At 41.0% G+C, this 19,479-nt stretch overlaps 1 protein-coding gene across 10 annotated transcripts in view; it reads left to right on the top strand.

The window, feature by feature from the left end:
* The window catches only part of Bod1l1 (biorientation of chromosomes in cell division 1 like 1), a 55,140-nt gene that overhangs the window by 20,927 nt on the left and 14,734 nt on the right, over positions 1-19,479 (top strand). For 2 of the 10 annotated variants that reach the window (XM_034508362.2, XM_034508359.2), the window contains exons 10-17: positions 369-6,333; positions 8,768-8,841; positions 9,771-9,855; positions 12,880-12,923; positions 14,214-14,274; positions 15,795-15,859; positions 16,904-16,976; positions 18,385-18,464. In XM_034508362.2, the coding sequence (XP_034364253.1) occupies positions 369-6,333; positions 8,768-8,841; positions 9,771-9,855; positions 12,880-12,923; positions 14,214-14,274; positions 15,795-15,859; positions 16,904-16,976; positions 18,385-18,464 (6,447 nt within the window). Of the gene's footprint in view, positions 1-368; positions 6,334-8,767; positions 8,842-9,770; positions 9,856-12,879; positions 12,924-14,213; positions 14,275-15,794; positions 15,878-16,903; positions 16,977-18,384; positions 18,465-19,479 lie in introns of all 10 variants that reach the window. The other 8 variants (XM_034508361.2, XM_034508357.2, XM_034508363.2 and 5 more) reach the window with 6 other exon arrangements.

The raw sequence follows: 19,479 nt of genomic DNA, 5'->3' as shown, positions 1-19,479 counted from the left end.
ACCAGCATGTACATTTTTATACTGAAAAGAACACTAGGTTGTACGCTAGTTAGCTTACACTTATTAAGAACTGTTGGGTATTAGTGAGCTATAGTCATTTATAGTATTGAAGACTTCCTAAAGGCATGAACCAGTTAGATGAAATAACTGCTCTGTAAAACTGGGAAGAATATAAAACACAGAGTGTGATCACCTAGACACTTACATTGCACTGAATTTCAGCTTCTTGGTGCCTGATACGTACTATGGGCTACCTCATCCATGGAGTGGAAGAGCCTCAGATGTTGCAGAGCTCACATAGTAACTAGACCCAAATGTTACGTTTGTATCTAAACTGTGTTTCCTAAGTACCCTTTGTTTTCCAACAGCACTGTGAAAAAGAAAAGGCCCCCTCCAAGGACCTGAAGCACATTCATGGAAAAGGTGAATCAAGTAGGCCTGCCAGGAGGCTTTCAGAGTCTCTGCATTCTGCTGATGAAAACAAGACTGAATCAAAAGTAGAAAGAGAATATAAGCGACGGACATCCACCCCTGTTGTATTGGAAGGAGCTCAGGAAGAAACAGATACTAGAGATGGAAGAAAGCAACCAGAACGCTCAGAAATTAATGTGGAAGAAACCCAGAAGCAGAAAAGCACCCTTAAAAATGAAAAGTATCAAAAGAAAGATGATCCTGAAACACACAGGAAAGGCCTACCTAAAAAAGAGGCAAAGTCTGCCAAGGAGAGACCTGAGAAAGAGAAAGCTCAATCAGAAGAAAAATCATCGTCAAAACACAAACACAAAGGTGACAGTGTGCATAAAATGGGTGACGAGACTGAACTTCACTCTTCTGAGAAGAGTGAAACAGAGGAAAGTGTTCGGAAGCAAAGCCAACAAACAAAACTTTCTTCAGATGATAAAACTGAACGTAAGAGTAAACACAGGAATGAAAGGAAATTGTCAGTATTGGGTAGAGATGGGAAGCCAGTTTCTGAATACACTATCAAAACAGATGAGCACACACGTAAAGATAACAGAAAGGAGAAGCACCTGTCATCTGAAAAAAACAAGGCCGAGCACAAATCAAGAAGGTCAAGTGACTCTAAACTTCAGAAAGATGTTCTAAGCTCCAAACAACACAATGTTACCTTGCAGAAAAGAAGCGAGAGCTGTTCCGAAGATAAGTGTGAGACAGACCCCACTAATGCCGACAGCGTAAAGCCAGAAGAGCTTCTTCATAAAGAGAGGCGACGAACAAAGAGCTTGTTGGAAGAGAAGCTTGTGTTAAAGTCTAAATCAAAGGGTCAAGGCAAACAAATTAAAGCTGCTGAAACAGAATCACAGGAATGTGCCACAAAACAGATGACAACTCCAAAGCCTGATAAGGAAAAGAACACAGAAGACAATGATACAGAAAGGCAGCGCAAGTCCAAAGTTGAAGACAGAACTTCTGAAGAACCTGTCATTGAAACTGCATTAGAGAATGCTGTACCTTCAGCACATAGTGCACAGAAGGACTCTGGGCACAGGGCTAAGTTAGCATCAACTAAAGAGAAGCATAAGACAGATAAAGACTCAACCTCCTCTAAACTTGAGAGGAAGGTCTCAGATGGACACAGAAGCAGAAGCTTAAAGCACAGTAATAAAGATGTGAAAAAGAAAGAAGAAAATAAGCCAGATGACAAGAATGCTAAAGAAGTTGACAGCAGTAATGAAAAAGGCAGAGGGAATGGCCCAGTTACAGAAAAAAAATTAAGTAGAAGGCTGTGTGAAAACCGAAGAGGAAGCACGTCACAGGAAATGGCCAAGGAAGATAAGTTAGCAGCAAACATGCCAGGCACTGCTAGTAGTTCTTCTCTGCAGAGACCAAAAAAAAGCACAGAAACCACATCAATCCCTGAACAAGAGCCAATGGAAATTGATTCTGAGGCAGCTGTTGAAAATGTGTCTGAACTTTCTAAAACTGAGGACATCAGTAGTAATAGTTCTCAGCAAGACACTGACTTTGAAAATGTTACAAAACATAAAGCCACTGCTGGAGTTTTAAAGGATGAGTTAAGAACTTCCATGATAGATTCAAAACCAGCAGCAGCTGTGACTTGTAAATCAGGGCGTGGACTAGCAGTAATGAGCAATTCTGAAAAGCATGCTGACCATAAAAGTACCTTGACCAAGAAAGTGCATAGCCAAAGTAGTACATCAAAAACAACTCCTAGGGAGAGAGAGCCAGTGCAGCGAGGAGCCCATGAAGGAAGTGTAGTCTCTGAAGTGAGTCGGAAGGTGCTTTTTAGGGCCCTATCAGAAAACGAGAGGGGACAGAAGAATTTGAAAGGCATGTCTAAAACCACTGAAGAATGTGGCACTCACAGAAATGCTTCTCTTGAATACTCTACAGACTCAGACCTTTTGTCATCCTCAGGCTCTGTGACTGTTGTTCCTCAGAAAGAATCTCACGATTCAAATACAATTCCTGTAGTTGACACAGAGGCCATTTCAGAAGGTGGTGGAGCTAGTACCTCCCTTGTAAATCATTCTGATATCCCTAACCAAAATTTGACTGTTAAGAAGTCAGAAGTCCATAAGACAAATGGCAGCAAAGAAGGTAATGATGGCTTCACAGTAGATATGCCAACAAAAGCAAGTGGCAGTAGCAAAAGGCACCTTTCTGAAGATAGCCAGGCCACGTCGTTACATAGTAAAGAAGGCAAAATAAGTATACCTCTTGCTGGCAAGTCAACTGAAGTGATTGGGGAAAATAAGAACATTAGCAAACAAAGGAGCCTGATAGGCACAGCTAAGAAAGAGAGTGATCTGAACGTAGATCCTGATGGAAAGCAAGACAGTGCAGCAGGCGAGCATGTCGTAGACCTGAGTACAAGAAAGGAGGCTGAAACAATGAGACGTAAGCATAATAAAGATCCAGATGAAAGTAAAAAAATACCAACTGATGTTGAACGGAAGACTGAAAACAGTGAAGTAGATACCAGTGCTAGGCGTGATTCTGCCCCTGTGCCGCAGCAAAGGCATGGGAAAATGGAGAAGGGGACAGCTGGATCTGGCAGACGAGACAAAGCTTTTATTTCTACTAGTACTGAAGGGACAGACAAAGGAATCATGTTAAACACAGTCAAGGCTGGAGATGCCACCACTACTTCATCAGAAACGGGAGAGAAGGGGATGGCCTTACCTTGCACCAGTATTGAGGCAGATGAAGGCTTCATGATGGGTACATGCCCTAGAAACCATCCCCTCCAGGTTGGGGCAGAAGCCAATGAATGCACTGTTTTTGCTGCAGCTGAAGAGGGTAAGGGTGTTGTCACAGAAGGATTTGCTGAAAGTGAGATTTTGCTTACAAGCTCCAAGGAAGGAGAAAGTGGAGAATGTGCTGTGGCCGAGTCAGAAGACAGAATAGCAGGTCCCTTGGCTGCTCATACAGATCAAGCTGAAGCCAATGTGAACAGTATTACAACAGAGGAAAAAGATGATGCAGTAACCAGTGCAGGCTCTGAGGAAAAGTGTGGCGGTTCTTCCTGTGCAGTCGAGGGGACAGCTGCTTTTATTGGTGAAGTAGAAAGTGATGGAGCCGTTACGAGTGCTGGAACAGAAATAACAGCAGGATCTGTGAGCAGTGAAGATGTTGATGGGTCCCAAGAAAATAGGATACAAGTTGGTCCTAAGAAAGAAACAGAAGGTACTGTGACATGTACTGAAGCCAAAGGAAGAAATGATAACTTCATTTGCTTGGTAACTGGAGTAGGAGCCCAAGACCAACATGTAGTTACAGGTGCAGATGTGGTCCAAGTAAATGATGATAAACTCCAAGAGGCAAGTGCCAACCAGGAAGGAGATGGTTCTGGAACTGATGGTACAGAAGGTGAGAGTGCAGTCACCAGCACAGGCATTACAGAAGAAGATGGGGAAGCATCAGCAAATTGCACAGGCTCAGAAGACAATAGGGAAGGCTGTGCCATAAGTTCTGAAACAGAAGAAAATGCAGAGAGTGCCATGGACAGCACAGAAGCCAAAGACATTACTAATGCACCTTTGGTGGGTGCTGGTCCCTGTGATGATGAAGGCATTGTGACCAGCACAGGTGCAAAAGAAGAGGATGATGAGGACGAGGGTGTCGTGACTAGTACTGGAAGAGGAAACGAAACTGGGCATGCTTCAGCTTGCACAGGGATAGAAGAAAGTGAAGGAATGTTGGTTTGTGAGAGTGGAGAGGGGGGTGGTCCAATTGGCCCTACGATGGACCATGTGGATGCTGAGGCTGGGGCAGCAACTATGAATACAAATGACAGTAGTGTTGATAGTATGAGTGGTGCAGAGAAGAAAATCAAAGACACCGACATCTGCTCCAGTGCCAAAGGAATTGTGGAAAGCAGCGTAACCAGTGCCTTTTCAGGAAACAATGACAGGCCACCAGCTCTAGGTGGGAGTGAGGGTCCTATGGCTAGTGCAACTTTTCACCACAATGATAGTCAGCTTACCAGGAACGAAACAGTAGAAGATACAACTACTTCCACTGGCTTGGTGAGGGGCAGTGATGATATTCTTGTATCTGGTATAGTTCCAGAATGTGAAGTTGGCCATATGTCACCCAGGGAAAATGAAGAGTGTGATGGCCTTATGGCATCTACAGCCAGTTGTGATGTTTCCAACAAGGAAAGCTTAGCTGGGAGTAAAAGTCAGGGCAATGGCTTGATAATTTCTACAAGTACCAATGATTGCACCCCTCAGATAAGTGCGGTCATAGATGTGAGAGGAGGGCATTCGTGTACTCTGAGCACTGAAGAAAATAGGGACAACACCAGAGCGCACATGGGAGGATTTGAGGCTCCTATGCCCAGTGCAATTTCAGGTGAAAAGAGCCAGCTCACTGCTAGCAGAAGTGAAGAAAAGGACGAGTGTGCCATGATTTCCACAAGCATAGGGGAAGAATTCGAAGTTCCTATTTCTAGTGCTGTTACTGTCACATGTGCTGAAAGGCAACAGCCAGTTGCAGCAGTTGAGGAAAGCACTACAGGTCCAGCCTTGGTAAGCACCGAGGACTTTGAGGTGCCTATGCCCAGTGCTCCCACTGAAACTGAAATTCCTCTTGCTTCAACCAGCAAGGAAGAGAAGGATGAATGTGCTCTCATTTCAACCAGCATAGCAGAAGAGTGTGAAGCCTCTGTTTCTGGTGTAAGTGGAAATGTGCCATCTGTTACAGATGGGAATGCAGTCATCTCTACAAGTTCAGTGGAAGACTGTGAAGGCTCTGTGTCTAGTGCTGTCCCTCAGGAGTCCATCTGTCCCTCAGTTGTACCAGTAGAGGAGACAGGTGACACTGCCATGATTTCCACAAGTACCTCTGAAGGACGAGAAGCAGTCATGGTTGGTACTATCCCTACAGATGAAGACCAGGCCACCACTGTAAAAGGGGAAGATTTGGGCGATGCCGCCATTATCTCCACCAGCACGGCAGAGTGTGTACTGACGTGCACTAGCCTAAGCAGACATGAAGAGAATCAGCAAGCCACACACAACCCAGAAGGCAATGGTGGACATTTAGCTACAAAGCAAAGTAAGTGTGAACTACCCATGCCCAGCCTCATGGCTGAGAGTAATTGTAAGTGCCCATTCACGATGGGTACAGGAGTAGGTCCTTTAACGGCAGTAAGCACCAGGGGGGAGCATGACAGGCTGCTAGTCTGTGAGCCCTCAGCAGTACAAGGCCAGCCAGGCATTGCTTTGTGCATAGGAGAGGAAGAAAGTCGTGGCATGGACTGCCCTGGTCAAGACCTCAATGCAAAAGAAAGGAATACGTTGCTGAGCTCTGTTCAGAGGGAGAGCAAAAGTGCAGAGGCAGAGGCAGCACGGGACAGTAGCACAGCCAGGGGTATAGCGAGAAAGGACTCGGAGAGGAATGCAAACTCACTGTCTGAGACAAACTGTCCGAGAGGACCAGAACAGAACTCTGTTGAGGACTCCTCTGGCAGTATTCACTGTCTGGCAGCAGTAAATACTGGTGCTAAAACTGATGCTATGCTGCCCATCACAGATGCTGCATTGGAGTATCCTGACCAGCAGAAACCTGAGAACAACTTGAAAACTACCACCAAATGTATTACAGGCCAAGAGTCAAAAATGTCTTCTTCCCACACAGCAGTCCTTCCAACTGTCTGCCATGTAGCTCCATCTGCTTCAAAACAGGAGGGAGGCTTGCCTACAAAAAATGATCACTGTAGCACATGGACTAGTGAAGGGTCTGCTGAGAAAATGGGACATGTTGCTGGTGCAAGGCAGTCATTCCACAGGGAAGGAAACCTTGATGTCACTCGTCCTCCTGAGGATAATGGGTGTGGCATAGGTGAGAGTTCATTTAGAATTGTCTGCTCTAACAGAGGTAACTTTATGACAAATCCTGTGTCTTAAACATTAAAACTGGACCCATTGCTCATGGGTCAGTATAGAAGAGGCAGGAGGCTAAGGGGGGCCACATAAAGATGTTGATTTTCATGACTGCCAAGTTTCTGAGCTTCATCCTTCTTCAGATTTGTTTGTGTGTACTTTAGTTGGTTGGTTGAGGATTGAACCCCAGACCTCTCACTGTAAAGCTGAGTTTCGGACATTTCCAGCTCCTATTTTTATTAACTGAGTTGGCAATTCAAGTAAGATGCATTAATTTCAAGTTTAGAGTATTTGGTGGGGAGGGGATGCTTCTTCATCAAACGTACTATTCTTGTGGAAATCAGTAATCTCTTTCAGAGGTATAGTGCAGTGACCATACTATCCAGTTTCAGGTGCTGTGTACAGTTACTGCTGTGCAGATAATCAGTGGGGGAAGAGAGCTGTGAATCCTGCCTCACTGACTCAAGTGTGACAAGAGTTTGGGATGAGGTGAAGAGCAACGTATTATACAAACTCAGTGTCTGAGTTAGAATTGAAGGAGCCAATAGATTTTGATTCATTTCCATTTTAGCTTTATAAACTATGGCATCCTTAACATTTAAAGAGGAACCAACTTTACTTACACTTAGCCTAGCTTCAGAAAGCTGCAGCTAGTAGACTCAGCCCTGTTTGTTACGCAGCATTAACAAATGCCCTAAGGAGTCTTCTCCAGAGAAGAACACACCAACTGGTTGTCTAGCACCAAATAGCCCTGAAAATACACATAAGTAATGTCATATATGCTGAGCAGGTTATATGTTTAGACATATGTGTGTGTGTGTGTGTGTGTGTGTGTGTGTGTGTATATGTGTAGGTTATATGTTTAGAAGTTGTGTGTGTGTGTGTAGGTTATATGTTTAGAAGTTTGTGTGTGTGTGTAGGTTATATGTTTAGAAGTTGTGTGTATGTGTGTATGTAGATTATATGTTTAGAAGTTGTGTGTGTGTGTGTATGTAGGTTATATGTTTTAGAAGTTTTGTATGTGTGTATGTATAGGATATATGTTTTAGAAGTTTGTGTGTGTGTGTGTGTGTGTGTATAGGTTATATGTTTTAGAAGTTTTGTATGTGTGTGTGTATGTATAGGATATATGTTTTAGAAGTGTGTGTGTGTGTAGGTTATATGTTTAGAAGTTGTATGTATGTGTGGGTGTAGGTTATATGTTTTAGAAGGTTTTTTTTTGTGTGTGTGTGTATAGGATATATGTTTTAGAAGTTTGTGTGTGTGTGTAGGTTATATGTTCAGAAGTTGTGTGTATGTACACCCATGTGCATGTGCTCATGTATATATGTATACACATAAACACATAACAGCAATTAATGAAAAGAGAGGACATGAATTTAAAAGAGCAAAGAGGAGTCTATGGCAGTTTGGAGGGAGGAAAGGGAAGGGGAAAATGATATAATCTCAAGAATAAAAGGGACTGGAGAGATGGCTCAGCTTAAGAGCACTGACTGCTCTTTTAGAAGACCCAGGTTCAATTCCCCGTACCCACAGGCAGGTCACCACTAACTCCAGTTCCACAGGATCTGACACTCTCTCAGAGATGTATATACAGACAGAACAATGTACATAAATATAAATAAATATTTTTTAAATCAAAAAATTAGGAAGAAAAATATTCTGAGGGTTGAAATAAGTAACTTACCTTTCCCATTACATTTAGCCTAGAATGAATTGAATACTCCAATGGTTTGTGTGAATCCGTTACACTACATTCTTCTATTGCTCTGTCTCCTGGAAGAGCAAATAGAGGCCATTTAACAAGAAAAACCTTTCAGGCTCTTGGGAAAATGAAGGCGCTTGCTTTTCTTTATTAGCTTCTGTGTGAGACAGGTGAAGGTAATAAGCCACAGCTACAAAGGATGTGATAAAGTTGCTACCTGAGAAGATTTCGTTGTCTCTGCATCTGCCTGACAGGTTTTAATTCTGTGTGCAGTTTCACTGTGTCAGGAAGCAAAGTGAGTCTACTATACATCACCTTGATCAGCTATTTATAAATCAAAGGTTCAGAATGTTGCTTAGATATTTTTAGAGACAAATTTACTGGAGCTGACTATAGAACATTACTAGGAAGTAAGATAAGTCCACAAATAATTTATTTTATCTCTCTTTCTGGACAGCTTACCTTTTTATGCAAATACGAAGGAATTCCATTCCCCACAGATCAGCAAATGGCCTCTGTTTTTTTTTCCAGCCCCTTTCCCCACAGTGTACTTCTTTTTGCTGCTTTTTTGCTTACAGTGAAATAAGTCAGCAAATGTAGGTGGCTCTGACTACCAGATAACGTGCCATTTTTTTCTGTGTGAGATGTATCTTTGCATTCCATTTTAAAATTATGTTAAAACTTTGAGTTTCATTAGGCAATGAAGAATCACCACCAAAGGGTATAAAAGGACTGGAACTGTCAGCTGGCTTAACAACTGAGGTAAGACCAGGCACATGGTGATGTTGTCAGTGTATGGGGTGAAAAGCAAAGAACTTCAGTAATCTTAGTAAAAAGTACTGTTGTCAATTCCATCTTCTCAAGCAGACATGGAGCCGCCTTCAGTCTCTCTGTCACCCATGTTTAATTTGCTGTCAACAAAACATGACTTTCTGTTCCCATAGCTACCACCCATGCCTCAGTGACTTTAGTGGCTTCCCATTAGACCTGAACTTCTGAACTGCACTTTTTATGGTTTATGTTGCCATGTCCAGTATCTTTAAAAATGGAAATTGGATCTTGTCATAGTTCTGCTTAACTTTTCCATGGTTTCATGGTTTGAATAAAATTGTTAGTTGTGATAGATCTGTACCATATACAATTTAGACTCTTGTTTCCTATTTCTAGACTGATTCCTCAGTACTGCCAACAGTATGAGGAGCTGCCAGTGCAGGGAGGTTACCAACAATGCAGAGAGAACTTACCCCAAAAGAGCATTGGACAGGCAAAAAGGAGAATTTGCAAAAGGACATTGGTGCAGATTTCTAAAAGTACAGCTGAAGTTTATTGGAAGAGAAAGAAGAGAAAACCTAGGCAAAGAGAGAGAGGATAGAAGCTACTGTGGTACTCCAGGCTCCCCGCTGTAACACTTCATTCTGGCTAAGGAACAAGCTTAATCAGGAAGGACCACATGTACTGTGCTAAGCTAAAGGTTTAACCTTTCTCTGTAAGAAGCACTGAAGGGTGAAATGTGAAATTGGACTGATTTCCCCTGTTTTGTTTTTAAATGTTGACATGCTCATTTTTCAGTTCATGGGAAATTTTTAAATTTTTAAATTCCATCTGGATGCTGAGGGAGGAGGCATCTAATTTACCAGAGTTGCCAGCTAGGCTCACCTCGCTTATTTTTGTGGTGCTTTGGATTTTCATAGATATCTGTGAGTTCAGAGGAAGATACAAATCATGGAGTTGTAGCAGCACCCGAGAACCCATGTGTTGGAAGGCCGAGTGGGGCAGGTAGGCTGCCTCTAGCAGTCATTCACACTGTCTGTTCTTCACAATGTCTATCTCTGCATCGATTTTATCTTTCATTGCAGCTTGAAAGTTGGTGGCTGGTTTAGAGTAAAACACTGGCAGACTATGAATTTGCCTCTCACTTTTTAAAATACTTCAGAGAAAATTCATTTTTCTATTTTGTTGTTGTTGTTGTTGTTAAGATTTATTTAAGTTTTTTGTTTATTTGGGTGGGTAGGTGTGCACATGAGTGTTTGCAGGTGACCTGGGAAGCCAGAGCTGTCAGATCTCCTGCAACTGGTGTTAGAGGCAGTTGTAAGTCACTTTATATGTGCACTGGGAGCTGAACTTTGATCTTCTGCAAGAGCAGTACACCCTCATAACTGCTGAATTCTCCCTTGAGCCCTGTATTCCTTCATTTTTAACATACCCCCTTTCACATCCTGTTTTATATAGGGGTTATTGTTTAAATCTGACATCTCCAAATAATCATGGAAAAAGGAAAACTGTTTGGGTGCAAGTGCTTCAATCCCTGCGTGTTTCTCCGTGCCCTTGCTGCCCTCCCAGGGATGCTGCAGCCTGTTTGCAACAACCAGTCATGTGCCCTAAACCCTAGCTTGCCGGCTTTTGCCCTAGTAACAGTACAAAACCACTCTTAGCTTGCATCACCTCATTCAGTCTACAACATTCTCTATTGTCAGCCGTAAAACATTTAAGAGAAAATCTCAGAATTAGAAAGGATTAGGGCACCAGCTTTCAAATGTTTTAGTCTCAAGACCACTGTATACTCTGGACAGTTGTGAAGGACTCCAGGGCCAAAATTGTCAGTTTGAATGTAGAATGTCCCCACAAGCTCATCAACTTGAACTTTTGGTCTGTAGATGGTAGTGCTGTTTGGGAAGGTTATAGAGCCTTCAGGAGGCAGAACCTTACTGGAGGAAAAGGTTTAGAAAGCCTAGCTGTTCTTCATTCTTACTCTGCTTCCTGAGTGTGGAAGCAATGTGACCAGCCACTTTGTGTTCTGCCAACATGCCTTCTCTGCCACAGTGGACTATGCACCTCTGGAATTGTAAGCCAGAGTAAACTTTCTTCATTCCTTGTCAGCATGCTTCATCACAAAAATGAGAAAGTAACTAAAACACACACTAAGACTGCTAAGATGTTATTTGCCTTATGAGTTCGTGATTGTGCTAGGGAGTTTTCAATTGGCCCTGCATCTGCTAAGCTCACGGTTAACTAAAAGGGCACTAAACTCCAACAGTGGCTAAAAGTGTAGTTCGGTTCAGCAATAAGTAAGGCACTTGCCTAGCATGTGGGAAGCCCTTGGTTTTAATCACCACCACCACCAAAAAAAAAAAAATCTCCAGACAAAATTCACTATAAATCTATGGTTTACTTAATTCTTATACTATGATTTTTAAAAAGAAAGGAAGAAAAGGATGAAAATAGCATCTGAGTAGGTGGAGGCAGAAAGGAGGCACTCCCTTTGGCTCAACCAGTCTAAGAACCATCAGGGTAAGGAGATAAGACTAAGAAGAATTGCAAGAGTAGAAATTTATTTTCTTCTTAGCCATACATTAAGAAGAAAAGAACTGCTCTGTCAGGGTATAGCTCAGTGGTCAATTGTGCCATATCATATAGAAGGCTCTACGTTTAATCTTCAGTACCATAATGGGGGAAGGTACCAAAAACTTTTTACTTTTAAGGTTTTAACTCTCTCCTCTCTCCCTTCCTTCCTGTCCTGCCCCCGCCCCCCCACCCTTCTCCAGTGTTAAATATCTTGCAAGTCAAGTGGCATAGCCAGGGTCATTTGGATGACAAACAACTAAAACCCTACAAATACTACCTTTAAGTTAATGTATAGCTTCCAGAGCTGAGATGAGGCAAGGCAGGATCAAGGAGCATCTGGTGCAGGCACAGCCAGTAAAACCTGAGTCTCAGCTCTTACACTCATCCTCCTGTAGATTGCCTTCTCAAGCATGGCCTTGAGGAAAATGCCTTTGTACTAGTTCAGACCAGAATCCTAAGGAATATATTAAACCAAATGCTCTATTTCTGATATTGATTAGTGTTGTATACCAGAGTCCGGGTTCCTGCAGAAGATGCTAGAGTGGCAGCAATGCTGTAGTTAGCTCTTTAAATTATTTCTCCAACAAAACATTAGGTTAGGTGCTATGGGAACCAACTTCCATGCCATGAGTAAGGTGCAATAAAAGCAGATCATTCAGATTCAAGGAATACTCCATATAATCCACATCATGACTGCTATCTGGGAAGTTAGAAGAAGGGGCATAACTGAGGACCTTTCTGGACAAAAACATCTGAAATGACCTCGGAGCCTTCTACACAGAAATTCATAGTCCTCCAGACCACACCAACATGCCCAGTCATTCATGCTGAAGTTAAATAATCCAAAATATGGATCCATTGGTTAAATGGCTATGGGTCTTAAATACTGTACAATGTTACTGTCAAGAAGGAGATGTTTGTGCATTCTCAATCTTTGGTTCCCATATCTACTTTTAGACTGTTTTACTGTGTTTAGGTACAATTCAATAAGAGATCTATTTACATAGAAGGAGGCTGTTTAAAAGAAAAATGTATATTCTGTCATTTTTGAGGAGAAACAGTAGGCTTTGTACTTCAAGTTCCAAAGAATATAAACAGACCATTGCTGTTTGAGGAGAAAGGATCTAACCTTTCATCTGTTGGCATTATTTTTAAATGAGCCAGTGTTTAGTAGATAACATTTAAGATCTTCCACCTTTTCCTTAGCTACAGATTATTGAAATAGTTAAATCACTGCAGTGACTTAATGGGCTACAGACATTATTGTAAAAATCCAAGCTGTTTTTCTGGTAATACGCAGAACACAGGTTGTAAAAAATGATTGGTCAGAGTTTTACGATTCACAAAAATAGAGGTCACTTGAGATTGTCTTGTTCAACTCCTCTGCTCTGGAAAGCTTTAAATGTGCTGCTCTACATTTCAAACTGTTGTTTCCTTCTCTCTCGTGTTTTTGAACAGTTGAACCACAGATGGAAGCTTTACTGATGAATGAATCACTAAATGTAAGTAGCTGTAATAGTTTGGTTTTTGATGATGGTTTGTGTTTTTCATTTAAGGATGAATAGAGAAGAGATAACCAGTGTCTGAGGAGTTGTGTGTACAGGAGGCCATGTGGAAGCATGCTCTCCACTCAAGTTCAGCAGCTTTTTCTTGACCTTTTCCAGTCACCTACACCCTGATACAGAACTCTGAGCTTTCTGGTTTTTATTATAATAGAATTGCAAATTCAATTGTAATATCTTAAATTTCTTGTCACTGTAGACAAAATAATTTGAGAGTTAGACTTCACATTAGAAGGCTTGTTTAATTAGACTGAACTGTGATTTCAGTAAACACTTTTCCCCAGGTGTGATTCACCTAATTGCTTTGAATCCTTGACAGTTTTGTTTTTGTGTTGCCTCAGTGTATCTATAGGGAACCTAACACCAGGGGTGAACATTTTTATAAAATGCTCACAAATCTCCGTTATCTGTGTTTTCCTGTGTCCTGGAAGAAAAGGGCAAGCTGTCTCTCCTGTTGCCAGACACTGTGGGGTCAAAGTCCTTGGCACAATTTATTGAACTATCCAGTTCTATATCTAGACACTCACAGACTATGCTGAAAAGAAAAGAAGCACCTATAGTGGGGCTCTATTTTGCCCTCTAAGTTGAAACCTACAGCACCAGATGGTGTGTGCCACCAAGTCCCCAGTAGAGTGCACCCTCCAGTAGTCATGAGGGATGTAAAATGTTGTAGGACATAAGACTTTGTATAGTTTAAAGTATGATTCCAAATACGTAATTTTATGACAGAAATACTTAAGGGTTTTGTTGTTTGGGATTTTCTAACTTTTTGAAACAGAGTCTCTCTATATAACCTGTCGCTTCATATGTAGACCATCTGGCCTCAACCTTACAGCAAGCCTTCTGCCTCAGCCTCCCCAGTGCTAGGATGGCAGATGTGTGCGCTACACCAAGCTCGGGAGGTTTTATAGCTCAAGAAGAAAACTTGGAAGAGTTCTTTAAATGAAAGAGAATTGTGGAACATGAACTTTTTTTTTTTTTTTCTTATTTTGCTTTTTCCAAAGTCATTTTAAAGACAAGGAGAATAAACACTGAAGCATAACTTAGTAGGTCAGAATTTTCTTCACAAAGCAGGCCCTCTGTACCCTTGAGCTTCTGGGTAAACTGAAGAGAACATGCCCCCTAGTCCTGACAGCATTGTTGTAAACAGCCAGGTACACATGTGCCTTTTTACCTGCCTTTAGGTTTATGTGAGACTATCCAGAAACAACCTTTTTATTGTATATTTAGGTTGAAAATTCAGAGTCAAGAATCAATGAAGAAATTCATTATGAATCTCGAAACAAAGAAGGTAAGTGAGTGAATTCTATTGTGACTTTAGTGTTCATTATAATTACTATTTCTTGACAGTCTTCTGTGTACGATGCTCTACTCTTACTTCACAGATGTTCTTAAGTAGTTTATGTAATCCAGTCAAGTGAACATTAAGGATTGCATTTGTAGTTATGGGAATAGCTGAGAGAGATTGAGTAATTTGGCTATACAGCTAAGTGGTATTTGACCTTAACTAACTATAAGAACTTTGCCAACAGCCTCACAGTGAGTTCATTCCAATGTTGGCACAAATTACAGTCTCATGTGATTTGTTCAGTAGAGATATATTCTCACAGTCTCAGTGTGATAATAGATCAGCACATCACATTCATGAGTCAGCCCTTGATATACATCACCTCTGAAGGTCACTAGCTCCAAAAAGAGAATTCTCTTCTCAACCAGCATGTGGAGTTTTCTTGGTTTCTGATCATTTTGTTGATGATGTAATCCAAGATTGGAAAAAGATCTGTATATCATACACTTAGTTCTAATATATGTCACCATATTTTGGACAATAGCAAAACAGTGACATTGATTGATAGACATGTGTGTACCCATCACCTCATTTATCATACCTTAAAATTTAGCAATTTGTCTTACTCATTTGTTAAAGTATTACAAATGTACTGAGTCCCTATAATAGGGCTGCCTTGTCACAATCTCTTTCTCTTTCATCCCATCTAAAGGGAACCACTATTCTGCATTAACTAGGTATGGTTTTAGTTTCATAAAGATACGTAGCATATGTTGCCTTGTTAAGGTGAATGGTAACCACATTTTACAAACCATTTCCACAGTATTTGCAATATGTTCTAAGGTTCTGTCCTCTTTATTTTATATAAGTCCAGTTACTTCATTGTAACGCCAGTTAGTGTTACATTGTACGATATGGCACAGTTATATTTTTTTTGCTTTGTTATGTGTGAATATTGTAAACTTTTTGCAGCTTTTTCCAATTATAGAGTACTGTTTTGCATGTCCCTGCTCCTCAAAAAATATGAGCAGTGTCCTGTGTCTCCAGATTTGCTTGGTTACAAGCACATTGTCAGTATACTGAATGCTAGCTTATCTTCAAGTGGCATAGTTGTCACTTCACACTTGCTTTGTGCCTGACCTCATTAGGCTGTGATGCTTGCTGATCTGATGGCTGTGGTGCAGTACGTCATGGGGATTCTTTGGACACCTAACACTGTTTGTGGGTACAAAGCTGAAGGAAAAAGGCCTTGAACTCTGCTGTGTAAGGTTGAGTTTTGTAGCACTGATCTTAATTCACATAACAGTGACAGACAGTGGACCTTCCCTATCGGCACTGTTCTAAGAATCCATCAAAAGTCATCTGACTGTTGTTCACAGTGCCTAGTGCATAGCTGCTACTCAAAGGGATGACTGACAGTTCCCCTGACTACATGTACAAACATCCGGATGTTTTACTTCAAAGATTTAATATGTTTTTTTTAAATATTGTTTTTGTTGTTGTATTTACCATTTCCGAAATAGGCTGTGGTAGAAAAGACAGCACGGAAGCTCTGAGCAGTTGCAGTGTTGAAGCAGATCCTGAAGAGGTGTGTTCCCTAGTTCACGTAAGCACTCATGTAGGGTTTTCACCTAACTTGAAAAAAGGTAGTAGAAAGGTTTTCTTCCTTTTTGATTTTTTTGGATTTTGATTGGTTATCTGAAAGTTTCCTGTGTGATTTGGTCGTATCTGCCTTCTTCCCTGTTCTCCATTTTCCTGTACTTTTCTACCCATCCAACTCTGTTGTCACTGTTCTTTTTTAAGCTCTTCAAGACCAATTTGTGTTGTAGTAATTATTTAAAAATGGCCTCTGGTCAAGACTATCTAAGCTGCGGCGGCTCCACCTAGCTCAACCACCATGTTCTGTGGCCAGAGGACACGTGCGCGCCACAGCTAGAAATGGCCAGCTAGAGACACCAGCTTTGCCACCCCCAAGACGCCATCGTGGGAGATGGCTCTGCCAATCTTCCATGCTGTCTCTGCAAGGCTGGGCAGTGCCAGGACCATCCCGCCAACCACACGGGCTTGGTACAGATGAGAGTCTAATACTTAGATTATCCAAAGGCTTATATATTTAGTAATGATCAATAATAAGATACCCTTACAATCAGAGGTGTAACCCAATACCCAACCTAGATATACCTTTGATTGCTACAGACAACCTCCTCTCTTGTTCTCCGTCTCTCTCTCAGCTCCTCCTCCTCCTTTTTCTCTTCTTCTCCCTTACTCCCCTTCCTCTCCTTACTCCTCCCACCTTAGCTCCTCCTACAAATTTGTGCTATTCAAATACTATTTCTTTATATAAATGAGGTGGATGTTAGAGTTGTGTGTATCATTTGTGCCTGCTTACTGTTGTAACACTTAGGACTGTGTCCCTGTTATGTGGTCAAAATGCATCCTTGTGCATTGTCTTTCACCAGCTGTGACTAGCTCAGTCTAAGCAGAAGTACCAGAGTTTCTAATACAGTTATCTTTTTAATTATTATTAATGTAATTATTTCCTATACATGATAGAAGCTAGTGCTGTGCATTTCTACTTTAACTGACTGGATCTGGATCCTGCTGCCTATAACATGGTTATTGTTAATTCCAGGTTGAAGAGGAAAAAAGGCACATATCTGAAAGAAACAGAAAGCAGGATTACTCCTCCTCAGAAGAAGAACTAGGTATTCATATGTGCTTCTGTTTTAGATGTCATCAGAAAACGTGGGGCAAGAAAATAATTCATAGATAGTAACTGTTTATTACTTCATAACATTTGAGGCTAATTGGAGACACCAATAGGATCTTTTCAGACTTGGATCCAGAAATGAAACTATTTCCTGCAGAAAACCCAACTTGTGGACATCTCACCAATCTCTATATTGGGGACCTATGACCAAGCCAGATGGCAGTGTATGCTGTGATTCTCTTATGGGCAGATAATGGGCAGAGATAGTGAGGCACTTTAGCCAAGACACATGGGATAATGCCTCTGCCTCATCCTGTTGATATCATGCCAGTAACAGCCATATGATAGAACTTTGTAAGAGTAGAAATGTTTCATTGTTACTGGCTACTAGCTACTAGAGGCTGTTGAGCATATGGATATGGTCAGTGTGGATGAAAGGCTGAATTCTTTTAATTAATACTTGTTTCAGTATGTTAGATAGTATGAACCGTAGGAATAAATCTAAATACATAATGACACAGCACCATGAAGTTTTCTGTCTTAATGCTGAGCCTGATACCATGGACCTGGAATCTCCGTTTTTCAAGAGACTGAGCAGCAGGACATAAGGTCTAAGCCTACTGGGTTACAGAGTAATACTGAAACACACGTTGCTAGTAGCTGCCATGTCAGACATTTCCTGACACAAAGTAGAAACTTATTAAATACAAGTGAATGAACATATAGAAAGAATACCTATTTTCTCCTTTTTAATCAGATACATATGGTTATTTTGTGGTAGTAAATTGAGTTCATATCTTATATTCAGATGCAATTCATGGTACTTTATTTATAGGCCTAGTTTATCTTCATAGTATCTAGTGACTAGAGGGTAAAGCTCTTAGAGGTTTACTTCATTTCCCCAAGCAAACCTGCTCCCACAGGCCAGGTCTTGGACTCAAGGCAGTGCCTCTTGGTTGGAATTCATTCAAGAAAGCAGAGTTGCATTGTCTCTGGGACTCCAAGTACCCAGCCCTTCCCTAGACTATGGATACCCTGTGAGCTTCTTGGTGGTTGTTTTGTTGTTTTTAAGGCAAGGTCTGGAGATGTAGCCAACACTGTTCCTGAACTCTTAGTGCTCCTGCATCCATTACTGAGATCTGGGGTAAACTATCCCAGGTTCTCAGAGTTAAGGTATCATCCTCTGATAACAGGTTTTGGTGTTGTGTTGTGTTGTGTTTTCTTTTGTTGTTTTATGCTCCCTTTCTTCAGCCAACAAGTCCCACAACATTTTAAAAATATTTAGAATAACTTTTGGCTTTAGTGTATTATAGACAACAAATGTCTACTGTCCTAAAATAGAACTGTATTTCAGTTTTAGTTACTTTTTGTTCTTTTGTGATTCTGTCCACACGGATTTACAGATGACAGCCCAGATGTCCTGGATTCCAGAATAGAAACAGCACACAGGCAGTATTCTGAGACTGAGCCACATGACACAAAGGTATTTTTCTACTTTTTGGTTTTACATTTGGAGGTAGCCTAGTTGCATCATTGTGAATATTTATAATTTTTATTCTGCTACATTAGGCTTCTGATAATAATCAGCTTGTTATAAAAGATATAATATAAAAGTTAGATATAATGCTTGTTTATTATTTTTGCTAAATGGTCTTACTTATTTCTCAAGGTTTTTAGATGTTTTCTTCTGGCTTGCAGTTTATCATAGAAGTATATGCACCAGTGGTAATGCATATTAATTACATATGCTGATGTGCTGCCTCTGACTACTTTCTGCTCCAAGTCCGGCAGCCCCAGATTGGCACTTCCCCATTGCTGCAGAGAAGCAGCCTGTGGCTACTTGCCTTCCCTCTGCTCCCCTTTCTGCTGGTCCCAGATGCGCACACTTCCTGCTGTGTACTTCTTGAGTGTTCTCTGAGCCATTTCTGAGACTGGCTACTCTTTATCTTCTCTGTCTCTCTTGCCCATGGTCTTTTTCTCCACCTAGTTCTATGCAAATATAAAAGCTGGCTAAATCAGTTTTCCTTGTGTCCACAAGAACTAGTGAACTTACTAAAAAGAAAGGACTTTTAACAGCCAAAGGAAAATTAGCATAGTGCCATGAATTTCAGTTGAGTTGTGCCTAGGAAATAAATAGGCTTTTAACTCATTCCACATTGCCCTGTTCATAACTAGGATCAAAAGATAATAAATACTCTTAAATGAAGAGAGAAGCAATTTGAAGAAACTTTTATTTCCTCTCAATTTCATGTAAATTTTTAAATAATTAATTTATTTAAATCTAATAGCTCAGAGAGAAAGCATGTGGTTAGAGTACATGGAACCCTGAGCTCCATCTTCAGTCCTTTACCATAGAAAAGCATCCATAGGTAATATTTTCTATATTTTCAGTGTGTTCTCACACAGAAGCTGTCTATGTTCAGAAGCTACTTAATATCCCATTTTACAGTAATAGTGATCTGTCACTAGGTAGGGAGTGACTATACTATTCCTAAAAG

Source organism: Arvicanthis niloticus, chromosome 7, assembly GCF_011762505.2.
Source record: "Arvicanthis niloticus isolate mArvNil1 chromosome 7, mArvNil1.pat.X, whole genome shotgun sequence".
Lineage (NCBI taxonomy): Eukaryota > Metazoa > Chordata > Mammalia > Rodentia > Muridae > Arvicanthis > Arvicanthis niloticus.
This window is presented reverse-complemented; position numbering and strand designations above follow the sequence as displayed.